The sequence below is a fragment of the Macrobrachium rosenbergii genome, chromosome 42 (assembly GCF_040412425.1).
Source record: "Macrobrachium rosenbergii isolate ZJJX-2024 chromosome 42, ASM4041242v1, whole genome shotgun sequence".
Lineage (NCBI taxonomy): Eukaryota > Metazoa > Arthropoda > Malacostraca > Decapoda > Palaemonidae > Macrobrachium > Macrobrachium rosenbergii.
In genome coordinates, this window is record NC_089782.1 from 51,546,764 (window position 1) to 51,563,321 (window position 16,558).

Consider the following 16,558-nt stretch of genomic DNA (forward strand, 5'->3'; position numbering starts at 1 on the left):
AATAAGATATACATAAAAAGATGATGATGAACAAAATGTACTAACTCATTTAAATTATATATTTATAATTAAAAATATATTTCATCTGGTTTACAGAAGTTCAGAAAAAAATGGTTATTGTGAATATTTTTTAAAAATGTGCGTTGATTCATTTTATTTTATTATATATATGTATATTTTAACAATTTATACTTATTTTAAAACTTAATGATATATCATTGTTAATCTGGTAACCACTTTTAAATAATAATATATAACAATCAATTTCAAACCAATCTTTTAAATTTAAAATTTCAATTCCAATTAAAGCGGGAAATGTTGAGTTTTTAGGAAAATGGTCATAAGGATAAAATCTTACATTATCATCATTATTATTACACTTTAATTTTAAGTTATTAAATATTTGTTTGTGGGGGTTATCTTGAAGAACAGATTGGGACATATCATTATCAAGTTTTAAAAGTATACAAGGACTATTAGAGAATAATCCCCATTTTTTTTTATAGCATATTGAGGCCACACAGTTAAATTTTTCATCACAATTAATTTTATTTTTATTACAATAGTCAATAAATGGTTGTATTTCTTTATTTTGTGCTTTTATATATTCTTCAATTTTTAGCAGGATGATGTACATCTAAACATAATTATTCTTCTTATCTAATGGTATAACCGTTTTAGATATTTTTTCATCATCATTAAAAAAGAAGAAGTAGTAGCAGTAGTATCGTCATATTCTTCTTTTTAAAGTAGTAATAATAATAGTATCATTATTATTATTATTGTAATTTTCTTCTTCTGAAATATTATTATATTCTTTTGATGAAATTATAGTAATAGTTTTATTTTCATCATCACTCGATTATTAGTAGTAGTTTAGTTTTCTGTAAAATTCTTAAAATTCAGTTGTGGTAATAATTTCTTTTTTTCTGTCTTTCAAATACAAAAGGATAAAAAATAGTTGTAATGACGACGACAATAATAATAATAATACCTAGCAAACAGTGCATATTCGTATTCTAGAAAATTTTTGTTGTGTTGTTGTTGTTCTTCTTTACCTCTGCGCGTAATATAACCATTTGTCATTTATTTATTATTTTAATATATATATATGTTAAAATAATATATAATAAATATTAAATAAAAAATTATTATTTTATTTTATATATTACATTAAAATACCTTTTCCCCGAGTTAACATATATATATAGGTTCAAAAAAGAAGAAAAATAATGATAAAACGTTAATAGTTTTTTCTATGTTGCATCACATGGTGGTTATTTATTCTCGTCTTGTTACAACAAGGGTTACAGTTGTTTCAAAGCGTTGGAGTGTAAGAGCAATTGACTGACTCTCTATAGATATAATGGTAGTCCCTCATCAAATAGGTGACCGGTGAGATCATTCGTTGTATTCCTGGAAGTGGTCATGTTATAACCATGCCTTCTTCATGTCTAGATCTCGACAAGATATCCCCATAGTAGCAGCATTTGTTCCTAATTCTGCAACACTGCCTCCAGTCTTGCTCGACAGCGAAGGAAAATAATAATACTAATAAAAATAGAAATGATGATGATGATGTCATCAAAGAAGAAGAATAATAGGCAAGAACACTTCTCAGAAGCTTTGAGTCAAAAAACTAAAAACGAGGCAATGAAGAAGAAGAACAGCAACACCAAAGAAGAAGTTCGTCAAGGTGAATCATTAAATGTTGAAACACCTACAATAACACAGCTTCTTGAATTGTCTACTCTACGGGCAGAGAATGCCCTCCTTGAAAAGGTTGTCCCTCTTCCATCAGCTTTTTCGGGACAAGAAAAAATTAGCGTCAGTTATCCAACGTCTTGATTTAAATGATTTTTATTAAAATTTTTTTTATAATAATAAACATTTTTTTAATTGTCAACTTTAAACCAAACCTGTAATACTTAATTTGATTATGTATATATATATTTTTATTGAAACAATAAATAAACAATTATATTATATCAGTCAGATTTTTAATGATAATTTACCCTTTATAAATAAATGGTGTGTGTATTTATTAATTTATATATTATTATTAATATAAAAATATATATAATAATAATAATAATATAAAAAAAATATAATATATATATATAATTAATAAAATAATAAATAAATTATTTTTAATTGATTCAAGTTTATATAAAAATAAAATCAAAAGGATGAATAAAATTTCCTCATAAATATAAATGTTTTTTTTTTTAATTACAACAAATGATAAAAATATATATTTTTCAAATTTTAAAACGAAGAAGAAGCCCTCTTAATTCTATCTTTTAAGTTTCGTTGGAATTATCATCATCGTCGTCATCATTATTATTTTACTAAACCAAGACCACATTTTTTTGCCGTTGAATTATTTGTAACAATTTTGATTATTTTCTCGTGTCTTTTATTTATCATGTTTTTAAATTCTTCTCTCTCATCATCATTAGCATTTACATTCAAGTTATCAAAATGACCACTATTAGAATGATACATATATATAAACAATACTTTGGAATATTTCTTTACATCATCACTACTAATTTGACGGCCACGGCTAAGTTTTAATAAATTTTTATAACCAATGTATATACAAATAAAATCATTTATTGTTTGGCACAATGAAAGAGCTTTAATCGGACTTGGTAAATGTCCATACTTATAAAAAGGATTATGGAAATTAAAAAACACTTTAAACAAATTGGCCCTACTTTGTTTCAATTTTATCAATACTTCTTCATCATCATCATCATCATTGAGATTTTTTAAAATGATTTTATCATTTATTTCTCTCAATATTGGCTCAATAAATATTTTTAATATTGCACCCCTTTTAATAAAATTATCGTAAGCAATAGATTGAACAAATGTCCATGTTTTTGCATATCAACATTATTAAATGTTGTTGTTGATGATGATGATGATGTTAAAAATGTTTTAAGTCTTTTAATACCTTTTATTCGGTGAATTATTATCATCATTATTATTATTATTATTTTATTATCAAAAAATTTTAACATGCGTTGTATAAATGATATATTATTTTCATTAATAAATGAAAAGTATGTTTTTATTTTACATCTTTTACTTTTCCTTTGACAAATATTCTTGACGGTTTTTATATAATTGGACATTTTATTTTCAATAAAAAATATTTCATCATTTGTCAGTTTATTAAAAGAAGAAATTTGTCGTTCTTGTGGACAAATTAGCAAAAGAAATGATATTTCCTTCTTTTTCTTCTTTCACTAGTTCATTATTGTCAACATTAAAATTCTCAATATTTGGTTTACTATATGTCGTCAATTCTTCATCAGCTTTTGTGATAAATTGAATGAGTTCTTTATCATTAATACCACAGCTTATAGTGAGCGTAACTATAGGACGTACTACTTCAAAATGATATTTTTTCTTTTCTCCAACTTTGAAAAGTTGAATTTTTTTTCTAATATTATCATCATCCGATGATACTTGAGGTAATGTAGCTGTAATAATGTTATTAATTTTAGAATTTACAAATTTCATAACGTTAGTTTTTAAAAGTTAATTCGTCTAGTTTTACCCAAGGCCAAAAATTTAAAATTTGTTTTGACAAAGTATACATCTTCCATAAAATTAAATTTAGGAATTTTATTAAAGTTTTTATATAGAAAAGTTTGATAAAGGGGGTTAGGGGTTTATCTACGCCACTCGCCATTATGGAAAAAATTAATCCCATCAATCCTCGTACTTTTTTAACTATTCCGTCATTTTCATTCGATTTCAAATGGTTAATATTACCAGTTAAACGTTGTATAGTGTTACACAAGAGTCGTAAAACCATCCTTCCAACGTTGGGTGAACTGGCTTCGATGTTATTAATACCTCGTTCTTTCATCAAATGAGAAACGGTATTTCTCAGCATTATTCTCGCGTAATCTATATCTCCATTGGGTATCACCGCAGTCCAATTATATTTAGTAACGGATTCAACGCTACTCATTATTTCTATCATATTGTCTAAAATGGGAATAATAATCATCGGTGAATTATTATATTTAAACGCTGAGTGTATAACCCTCCTTTCCTCCTTCATTATAAGAAGATTCCAAATATGTGGCCGCCAAGTCTCCCGGAGTTTCAAAAAATCTATCATCTCTAGATAAAAATTGATATCATCTCTTTCTTCATCCTTTAACGCTAGTTGAAGTTGATTAAAATTAATTTTATATATTAACGCTCCTTCTTGTTCGCATCCCTTCGTTAAAACCGAATCCAATTCTTTAGAACTTAACCATTTCGTTTAATACATTACTTTGAACTTTAACCATTTTACTAACATCTCTTTTACGCGTTCCGCATTTGATGATTTAGTAGATACACATCGTTGTAAAACGTCCAAAATGATCTCATTGTATTTTTTTATGATGATTAGATCTGTCAAGTTCTTTTAACATTTAAAATATATGTATTAAAGGCAATAAAATCATTCGTAATTTCTTTGGGTAAACATTTTTTCAATTCATTTTGCAACCACTGTTTATTAAAAGCACTGTTATCAATCACATTATTATTTATATAATTTTCATCATTTACACGTATCAATTCTTTTTCTAATAAAAATTTAAAAACACTTCCTTTTGTGTGTATATTTTTTTAATTTATTGGCCAACATTTTTATCATTTCATTAAAAACTGCTCGGTTATTACTACTTCTAGTTGAGCAAAAATCACATTTAAAGCTAATATTAACCTTTTTCTCATCTTCTTCTTCTTTTATATATATTTCGTTTGCATATTTTTCTACAAGCGCCGTTAAAATAAAATTAAAATTTTCACTATTTTCTTTGGTTAAGGTAAAAACTTCTTTTCCATTTATATCATAAATAGATTGTTTATCCGTATTTTTGGGAAATGCGGGACAGTTAATGATGATGATGATGACCAACCATATTTATTAATAATATCTTCGAGTTTAACTTCGTCTCCATATTTCAAATTATCGTCACCGCATAATCCACGGATATAAAAATATTTATTTGTAGAAGGCATATACATAAAAATGGTAGATAGGGGTCCTTGATGTATTAAAGCCAAAGAAATGTTTAAATCATTAAGATTCACATCATTATTATTTACAACAATAAAACAAGCATTTATTTTACTATATATAATAGGAGCATTGGCAATATTATAATCATTAGAAACTATCATTATGGCCTTTTGGAATATTTTATATCGTTGGAATATTCCATAGATATTTCAGAGTTTTTCATGGGTTTAGAAAGTTTTATTAATGCATGTTCAGAAATGACTGATCCTCCTCCTATTGGAAGTGATAAAATGTTTAAAATGTTTATCTTCATCTTCATCATCATCTTCATCATCGACATTATATTTTTTTATATTATGATGAAATGTATATATGTTGTTACGGGTGGTTAAATTTGATATCTTTTCCACCATATTTTTTGTTATTAAACTTTCCTTTTCTCTCTTTAAAAGAGGTTCTTGAATGATTAATACAACATTATCATCATTATTCTTCTTATGATGATAATAATGATGATGTAATTTTAGTCTTTTAAAGTTTTGTAAATATTCTCCTTGATTATTATTATTTATTATCTTCATAGTAGAAGAATGTTTTTCTTTTATTTGATCATTAAATTTTTTAAAATCTTTTGGTAACGCTTCATCATCAAACCCACGTCAAATCTTTCTTCCGAAAAGAAAGGTTGTTTTAAAATGACCATTTTACTGTATTGCTTTCGGGGCTATATTCAAATTTAGCCATGAATGCAATACTAGAATTGCCCACAAAATCTTTAATTAATGGGAAATGGTAAATCCATACATTAAAACTACCGTCATTATTTTTATCCGTAATACAAATATTCGGTTCACAATCCCTCAAACTGATAAAAAGATTGCTTGCGGTATCCTTGAAAAACAACGCATCCAGCGTAACACTTTTTGTTTCTTTATTATTATTAGTAAAGGTTAAATGTTGTAATAACATATTACCCGATCTCTCATCACCAGAATGTTTATACGGAACATCCTTGATTGATAATTTACTATAGTATAATGGTGCATGATCATCTGGTAAATTTTCGGTATGACTACTGTGTCAAAATACTTGGAATTAATAATGTTAGATAAAGTAAAAATAAATGGCATTTTGTATCAACACACGTTAAAGACATTTGTCCCTTCGGGTATCATATAGAATTTACTATTATTATTCTGCAAAATGTTGAATTTTGATAATTTTTTTTCAATGTTAATTTCACGTTCTTCCCACGAAGTTGTTTCCATTATACTTTCCACATTCGTTGGCCGTTCAAACATTTTCCACGTTTGCGTATTTTTATTTTTATCAAGTACAAACATTTCATTTTTAAATATTTGTCCAAACTGTGCACTAGTGTTGTTTGAATATAGTTGTAAGACATTTTTCTTTAAACTTTCCTCCGCTGATTTTTTATCAAAGATTATTGGGTCATGAATTAATATTACTGATGACCCATCACCACCACTATTGTTATTGTTGTTGTTCATCTTCTTTGTCACAACGAATGATATGAATATGAAACCACAAACCTCAACCATATATATATATATATTACTTTTATAAATGAGAATTATTATTATATATTATATTATTATATTTATTTATTTATTATAATAAAAAAATAAAACATGAATAATAAAAATGAAAAAATTATAGCAATATACAATGAAATACAATTTTTATATAGTAAATTGAAAATTCGAATGTTTATGTTTAGTCTTTATTATAAACAACTAATTATATATTACAAAAAATATAATGAAAATATAACAAAAATATTTTAAATAATAAAAAATTGATAATGATGTTGAATAGACCTATACCAGTATATCGTATAAAAAGTAATAAAAATAATAACAACAATAATACTAATTTATCACCACATATAATTAAATTAACTGAAAAAGAATATTATAAATTAAGAGCATTTAAATTAATTTTAGAATACTTGTTAATCTATGACAAAACAATTCAAATGCATTTAAAGAAATGGCGAGAATATTTTTATAATAACGTTGAAATGCAAAAAAATATATATCAAACTTTTATTTATTCTTTAGATTTAATTTATACAAACGGAAGAATGAAAAATCAATATTTTACAGATAATTTACAAGAAATTTTAAATGATTTATATTTTTAGAAAAAATATATATAATAACAACGCTAAATGCTAAAAAAAATATATACCAAAAATTTTTATTTATTTTTCTTTAGATTTTTAATTTATACAAACGAAAGAATGAAAAATTAATATTTTACTGAAATATTTACAAGAAATTTTAAACGATTCATATTTTTAAAAATTATTTAAAATAATAAAAATAAAAAAAAAAAAAAATTTTCTAAGCCGAAAATTTTTTTTGAAAAATTTTTTTTGATGTAAAAAAAAATATTGGTCAATTTTGGTACACTTTTTGGTCAATTTTAGGTGTAATTTTATGTAATTTTAGGTGTAATTTTATGTAATTTTTATTAACTTTTTTAAAATATTCAAAATATTACGGTTAAGAAAATGGATTTTAACGAAAATATTATGAATTTTCCAAAAATATTATGAATTTCAAAAATATTATGAATTTTTTAAAAATGTTATGAATTTTTTTAAATATGATGTAAAATATTATAATATTATAGCATTTTCCATATTATAACCCATATAAAAACCGAACTCGGGTACTTAATATTGCCATAATACGGGTTTTTTCTAGTTTTTCAACCAAAAACATTAAAAACTAAAATTTTTGTTTTTTGTATCAATTTTACGCGATAAAATGTAATATTTTACACCTTTTTTATATTTTGTGAAAATTTTTGAGTTTTTAATAAAAAAACTAATTTTTATTAATTTTTAACAATAAAAACTAATAAAAAATTAATAAATAATAGTTTTTTAATAAAAAACTAATTTTTATTAATTTTTAACAATAAAAAAACTAATTTTAAAAATAAAATAAATATAATAGTTTTTAAAAAACTAATTTTATTAATTTTTTTAACAATAAAAACTAATAAAAAACAATAAATAATAGTTTTTTTAAAAAAACTAATTTTTATTAATTTTTAACAATAAAAACTAATAAAAAACAATAAATAATAAATTTTTTACAAAAAAAAAAAGTTTTTTGTCAATTTTTTATTAATTTTTTGATAAAAAAATTTTACAACTTTTAATAAAAAAAATAAATAATAGTTTTTACAAAAAGCACAAAATTTTTTTTCATTTTTTTTTTATTTTGATAAAAAAATATAATTTACAGCATTTTTTTTACATGTTTAAAATTTTGATAAAAATTACATTTTTATTTTACAAATTTTTTTTAAAAAATTATTATTTTAGTTTTTATTCATTTTTAATAAAAAAATTGTCATTTTTACACATTTTTTATAAAAAATGTAAATTTATAAATTTTTCTTTTGATAAAAAATTGACAATTTTTTTTTTTTAAAAAGATTTTTATTGACAATTTTATTTATATTTTAATGGAAAATATTTAAAATTTTTTTTATTTAAAAATTGTAAATTTATAATTTTTTCTTGTTTTTAGAATTAAAAATTAAAAAAAATATATAAAAATTGACAATTTTTTATAAAAAATATTTTTTGACATTTTTTTGTATTTCAAATGATTTTAAAATTTTTACAATAAAATTTATAAAAAAAAAAATTTTTATTTTAAAATATTTATTTAAAAATTTTAAATTTTTATTTTTTTTTATTTTTTAATATAAAAATTTAAAAAAAATTTATTCATATGAAGAAAAATTTTGATGTAAAAAAATAATTTATAATTTTTTCTTTTTTTTAAATATAAAAAAAAAAATAAAAGATATAATAAATAAATAAATATTTTTATTTATATATATATAAGATTTTTTTCTGAAAGGATTAAGTGTTAACATTTAATCAACATTAATTTCTTATTTAATGAATTTTGGATATATGAAAATCAAAAAGACACATAAAAAACAAATTTATAAACGCTAAACCGATTATATTAAAAAATGAATTTATAGTTAATGATGTATTATTAAAAAATGAATTTAAAGTTTATGGTGGTTATAGTATAATAATTAACGCCAAATTAAATTTTTACAAAAATACATGAATGAAGAAAAATTATTAAAATAATTAAAAGAAGATTTTTATATAATTTTATAATGGATAAAAAGTATTGTATTAAATTATTATCAAAAAAATAAAAAAACATTTATAAACATAAACATATAAAAATTTTGTTTTAAATAAAATTTTTACCATTTTAAAAATTTGATTAAAATTAATTTTATTGATTTTATTGATTAAATTTAAAAACTTTTATTTCGTTTTGGCGTCGGTGTTGTTTATTTTCGAGAATGATTAAAAAGTCGTCTAAACATACCAATAAAATCAAAAATAAATTCATACTATGCGCAATGTAATCTTTATCACGCCTTTACTCTTTCTATAATGTCATGCGTGTCATAAACTATAAAACCACACATTATAATCAATCCAACATAAATTCTACATTATAAATTAATTCTGAATTGAAAAAAATTCATAAAGGTGAGTGTAATTAAGATGATCATTGCTGAAAACAAAATTCCCCTAAAAATAAGTAATTAATATTACTTTTAGGGATTGAATAATGCAGATAATGAAAAGCAAGTAAAGACGACACCCAGACGAGAAAAGCCTGTAAGATCAAAGCTGGATTTTCTATAGTCATCAAAAAAGAGGACCTAAATTAATTCCAGTTATAAAAGCGCAGAGACCAAACAAAGACAAACGCGTCAGTTGATTTTGTGCATTACGTGGAATAATAATTAAAAGAAAAATGCAATACTTAAATTAGAGGGCAGTTGATAAACTAGCTTTAATAATGTCAAATGAATGTGTACATCCTCCAATTGTAGCAGCCAAAACGGCTAATGTTAAAGTTGCATATACATTTTTTTTAAATGTTTTAAAATTAATAAATTATTATTATTGTTTTCCAAAATAAAATACTTGTCATATACATTTTTGATTGAATATTTTAAATCAAAAACAAAATTTTTAGATTAATCAAAGTCATTATTAGTATTATATTACCACGTTTATTATACATTTTATTATATCTTTATTATATATATATATATATTATTTTATATTTTATATATATAAATAAACAAAAAATTAATTATTTTTATTTTAATAAAATACAAAAAAAATATTATGTATATAATAATAATTTTTAATATATAATATTATTATTTTTATTTTAATAATACAAAAAAATAATGTTTTATTATTGTTTTTATAAAATAATTTTATATATATTATAAAAAACTACAAAAATAATTTATTAAAAAATAATATTTGAAAGTTTAATAATATGATTTTTAAAATAAGATGTGTATAACCCTAGTTTTTTTTATAATGAAAAATAAAATTTTAAGATGAATCAATATTAAAAATGTGATAAAGATGTACCATAATAGAGTTTTTTAATAATGAAAATTTTCAAATGAATTAAAATTTATTTTTTTAAATAAATGTTTATTTAAAGTATATATATATATATATAATATATTTTTTAGAAAACTACAATAATAATTTATTATAAAAAAATAATATTTGAAATTTTAATAATATGAGTTTTAAAATAAGATGTGTACAAACCCTAGTTTTTATAATGAAAAATAAAAATTTTTTAAGATGAATCAATAAAAAAATGTGGATAAAGATATATACCACCCGTAGAGTTTTTAATAATGAAATTTTTTAAGATGAATTAAAATTTATTTTTTAAAATAAAATGTGTTAGAGAGTGTATATATATATATATTATTAAGTGGATAAAGGTGTGTATCACCCCCAGATTTTTATTTTTAAATAAAGTGTATATATATATATTTTTTAAATATAATTATTTAACCAACGAAATTTTTTGATAATTTGTAACGTCAAATTCAACGTCTATATTAGATTGAATAAATTCATCGTGTGTATTCGTTTAAAAAAGTATTTGAACAAGCTATAAATTCATTATTGTTTTTTTTCTTTTTATTATTTTTACAAATGGGTAAAATACAAGTTTTGGATCTAATTTGACTAATATCGCTATTAAACCGCGCAAACCCATTCCACTAAAAGCCATTTGTTCTTGAAGTCCTGTAGCAAATCCTCCTTTTTTACCTCGAGTGGGGCCCCTGAAAATTCCATTCTTACAATTTCATCAGGATGCAACATTGCATCATGGAAGTCGCATATATGGTTGTTTACAATAAAATACCTAGTGGTATATAGACTTCCTTTGACAATTTAAATGAGGTATAAAGGGATCATTGGGATTTTCTCTCATTACGTAAATAAATCCATCATTTTCATTTAATTGTTCCTTTCTTTTATAATCTACCGCTGATTTATTATTATTATTAGACAAAATAATAGGTTTTATATAGGGTAAACCTGACGTGGGATTTATCAAATCACCAGTAACTAATTCATTACCCAGTTCTATATAATGAATAGCATCATTAATGTTAAAAGAAAAGAATTGTTTAAATATGGATTCTTTTTTTTATTCGTTAAATTAAATCCCCGTAATTAAAATATTATCCAACGTTTGCCTTTTTTAAATAAAATGGGTTAATTATTAAATCTGGTATAATATTCTTTTTGTTTGAGGATGAAATGACAAAGGGCATGTTTTCATCCGAGATTATATCCACAATGACGCCTTTATTCGTAGTAGTAGTTTGTAATTTATCACCGACAGAAGGTATAAACTGAGTTGCGTAACATAAATACATTTTAAAATAAGAAGCATTTTCAATGTTATCACATTTAATATTTTCACATCTATAGTTACCGAGTTTTCTTTGAGAGGAAAAGGGAAAGATGCTCTTTCCTTTTTTAAAAAAAATATTTGTTGTTCTTCTTGCATTTGTTGTTGTTTAGTACCTATCCAAAAACAAATATAGTCCAGTTATTTGAACATCGTGAAAAAGGTAATAGTTTCTTTCGTTTTTATAATAATTTCCTTTTCATTACCATTTTTTGTCGTTTGTAAAATTTTTACAATCAATTCGGGAGAAAATATTTCTATCGTAATTTCGAATGATTCTTGAAGATATAAAAAACTATTTTCATTATTATTATTATTTGTGACTTCAAATAATCCTATGGGCATTCCTATACGTAAAATGTCAGATTTTTTTATCAAAGGTTTAAAAGATATACACGACGAAGCAAAATTATTATTATTATATACGAGTTTTATGGAAGCTGTTTCGTACGAAACGGCTGAAAATTTACCATTATCAATCGCCCCCCTTCTAACTGTAATACCATCCTCTTGATTATTAAAACCCCCAGCGATTAAAATTTTTGGAAACCATCCTGGTTGATTAATCAATTCTGTAGGATAAGATTTAGATGAATAAAAGGCCACCGTTTGAGATTTTTGATGTAATTCTCTATTGATAAAGAATTTGTAGGCGTTCGATAAAATTTTTGGCGGTATAGCTGCGTGACGATACGTGGTAAATGACAATGTGTGGAAATGGTGTCAAACGGAGAGAAGGACCGAATAAGTTTGGTATTTTATTTTTATTATTATTAATTAATAAACAATATTCCCTAGGTGAATAAAATAACCCATCTACGTGCAACTTCAGTAAAATTCTTACTAAAACTATATACAAACCCAAAATTTATTTTCTTTTTCTTCCGTTAATTCAATAAATGGAATGAGAATTTTAAGGCATATTGAGTCATTCTATAATAATTTTAAATCATGCAAAAAATTGATCGTAAAGATATCGTTATTAAACTCCGTTAATATAGCGGGAATTTGGGAATAATTCGATATAAAACATGATTGATAACATATATAAATAAATTTTTCATCGTCTGGTAAATAATTTTAATCTTTTCAGGATGGGAAATTTTACAACATCCATTAGGAAATAATTTATATAAAAATTTTGTCCATGTTGTTGTTGTACTCATTAATCACCGCTCGGTCTTGAAATGAAGCAGTCGATTACATGGTTCTAATACTAGTCCAGAATTTTTAGGCGTATCCGCCCGTTCATGATCAAATCTATAAAACCTAAATTATCTTTGTTTATGTATTTAGGTTTTGTAGTTTTGAGTCTTTGGTCAACATTTTCTGTATGGAGCAAGCTATTAAAGAAAATATTGTGATAAGAATTAGTAGGCGCATTTTTAGTAAATCGACCAATTCTATGAAAATCTAAATAATTGCCAGTTCCAATTATCGACGGCACGTCTTGTTTTTGTCTGTCAAAATTAATGTAGTCTTTATCTAGTATACTCGTCTGAGAAATGGTAATATCAGTTTCACCATTTTAATCATTTGAGATAGGTTATTAATAAGGGATATTTCAGTTATAGGTCCCGAGGAAAATGAAACCATTTAATTATTTTTAGTCAAATCTACATTATTTAATAAATCTTTATTTTTTTTGATAATATTAACTTAATTAATTCTCTTTCTGGATCATCATCATCATCATCATTATTATTATTATTATTTTTTTTATTTGATGATGAATCTTCTGATTTAAGTTTTATATTTTCACCATTAATGATTTCATATTTTTTTTCGTTTACAAATCTTGTACATGTTGATTAAATCTTGAAAATTTATGTCCAAAGATGAAAACTTGTATTATTATTATTTTCTTTTATTGCTATAATAATAAAATGGTTTCAATTTATTTATAATTTCATTTGTTTATTTATTTTTTTGAATTTTGCGATTAAAATATCAATAAAGGAAATAAACACGTCACCCATCTGTAACTAGCCGTATTGTTCAAAGCATTATTATCCATTACTGTTGTGTAATAATTTTCTAAAAAAGGCCAATGAATAATGGTTGATTCATTATACATAATAAATTGTTTGTCGTTGTTGTTGTTTTCATTATTATTAACCTTTTTTTCTTTTTATATTTCTAATGTGAATTTTACGTTTATCTACCCAGATAAACGATTTCATATCTAATATATTTTGATTTATTACAAATTACCAGGATATAAATCTCTTGGATAATCTTGACAAAATAGACATTTTAAAAGGAAACCAAGTATACGAAAACCATTCGTTCTATCAACGCAGGTTGCGTCCCCCTTTTTTAAGGATTTTTGTGGATTAATAGTTGCCACATTTTCCCTTCTTTAAGAATAGGAATGATAAAAGATGTTTGTGAAAGATTTGGTTCAAATAATGATGTCAATGTAAAACCTACACCTAAAATAAGTTTTTTTCTTAGAAAATAATCCACTAAATCTGTTTCATTTTTAATATCTTTATTATTATTAATGATTTCCTTTTGATAAAGTAAATTAAATTTTATTTCTTTATACTTATTAAAAAGCCGAGAAAAATTATCATTTTCAATTTGTAATTTAAAGTTATATGTAATCTCAACATTAATTCTAATATACTATCATTCACATCTTTTTATTACAATCCAAACAATAAAATGGATGACCGTCTCTTTCTCCATTGAATAGGTCCCATTGCCTGTGTTGATTATTAAATACTCCACGATGTATCTATTACTACCATTTTGTTTTTATATATAAAATAAAAAATAAACGTAAGACCTTATTAAAATGTGATAAAATAAAAAATTTTTTTATAATTTTATTATTTTATTTATATTGTTTTACAGATATATTTTTACATTTATGTTTTTAAAAAAATATACAATTTTTTTATATATATATATACATTATATTATTATTATATATATACATTACTATATATATATATATATAAACTTATTTATCTTCTATTAGATTCAACAACAATGACAACTTCTTTTTCTTCTTCCATTTTTTCAATTACAACACTAGAATAATGTTTATTATAATACCTTTTCAAAAAAGTAAATTAAATTATTTACAAATGGTACAATTATATATATTATATCATTATTTATTAATCTTATTTCATTATTAATTCTTTTTGACCGATATTATTCTTAATTTCTTTATCATCATAATCATTATCATAATTGTCATCATCATTATTAATTGAGATGGCAACATGAAACTGATCCTCTGTTATTATCATTTCTTGATAATTTTTGAATAAATTATTCAAGACATCTTTACATAACAGATTTAAATTTGAGGAATTTTTAACATTAACCAATGCATCTTTTGAAAATAACAAAAGATTTTTCCTCAAAAACAGACGCACATCATCTTTTTTACATTTTATTGAGAGTTGATAAAATCATCATCATCATCATCATCATCATTTGTTTGTTGTTATTGTTCTTATGTTTGCCTTCTGTAGTAATGAATAAATTTAAAAGTTTTCAAAAACAACACGATCTCCATTATGTTTGGGAGACAAAGGAAAGTTGTTGCCTAAACTCTGACAAATGAAATGATAATCTGCTTTTCCTATACCATTAGTTGTTAAAATATCTTTTAGTTTTAAACTACCAAAATATTTTTTTAAAATTTGTTTCATATTCTCTTTTAACTTCATCAGTTGTTGTTCCTTTTTCAGCAGCACAAAAGTCTTTCCAATTTATATCACTTTGTTGTTTGTATTTGGAAACAAACTTGTTGGCATCGTATAATTTTTAAACCATGTTTCATTGCTTGAGTTTGGTATTCCAATGTATCTATATTGTATTTACACCAAAGATCTTGCACCAATCGTATACAATTGCGTAAATCTTTGGTTTTTATACGATTATGCATTTCAACACGTATTGGTATAGACTGGTCTTTCATTACTGCTTCAATTATATTATCTTGTCCATAAAAGGATAGATTGAAACTATCGTATTCATCAGAATAAATATAGTCTGAATTATACTCTATTATAATGCGTTTATGACATACTGGGGAATTTTCATAAACTACTAGACATCGAGTTATCGGTGAAGAACAAGAAACATTTTTTGTTTTTTCAATGATTAGAAGAGTGTCATTCACTTTAATATCATGATCATTTTTTATATTAATGTTAAACTTTATACCATTACTGCTGCTACTGTTGTTATTTTTCTCTTCATTATGAAACTTTTCACCATCTCTAGATTTTTTCTTTTCTTTTTTCAAACTTTGATCTGAATGAGTACTACTGTTGTTACACAAGTGTAAATCATCATCATCATCATCAGTAGAAGATAATTTTCTCTTCTTTTTATCATAAACTGATAATTTTTTCTTTTTTTCAACAACACCGATGTCATCATCTGTTGATGATAATTTTTTCTTTTTTTCAACAACACCGATGTCATCATCTGTTGATGATAATTTTCTCTTCTTTTCAACAACACCGATGTCATCATCACTATCATAAACTATTGATGATAATTTTTCTTTCAACAACACTACCACCATCATCAGCACTATAAACTCTTGAAATTTTTTTCTTTTCTTTTTCAACACGTTTTTTGTCATCATCATAAGATGAATCATCATCACTATCACTACTATCACTACTATCACTACTACTAC

General features: G+C 23.2%; 1 protein-coding gene across 1 annotated transcript in view; it reads right to left on the reverse strand.

Annotated features, from left to right (window-relative positions):
- LOC136827827 (transcriptional regulator ATRX homolog) overlaps positions 1–16,444 on the reverse strand; it is a 20,826-nt gene extending 4,382 nt beyond the window's left edge. Inside the window, exon 1 of the mRNA XM_067085288.1 lies at positions 16,031–16,444. Coding sequence (XP_066941389.1) covers positions 16,031–16,444 — 414 coding nt within the window. The remainder of the gene's footprint in view (positions 1–16,030) is intronic.
- Between the last annotated feature and the right edge of the window lie 114 nt (positions 16,445–16,558).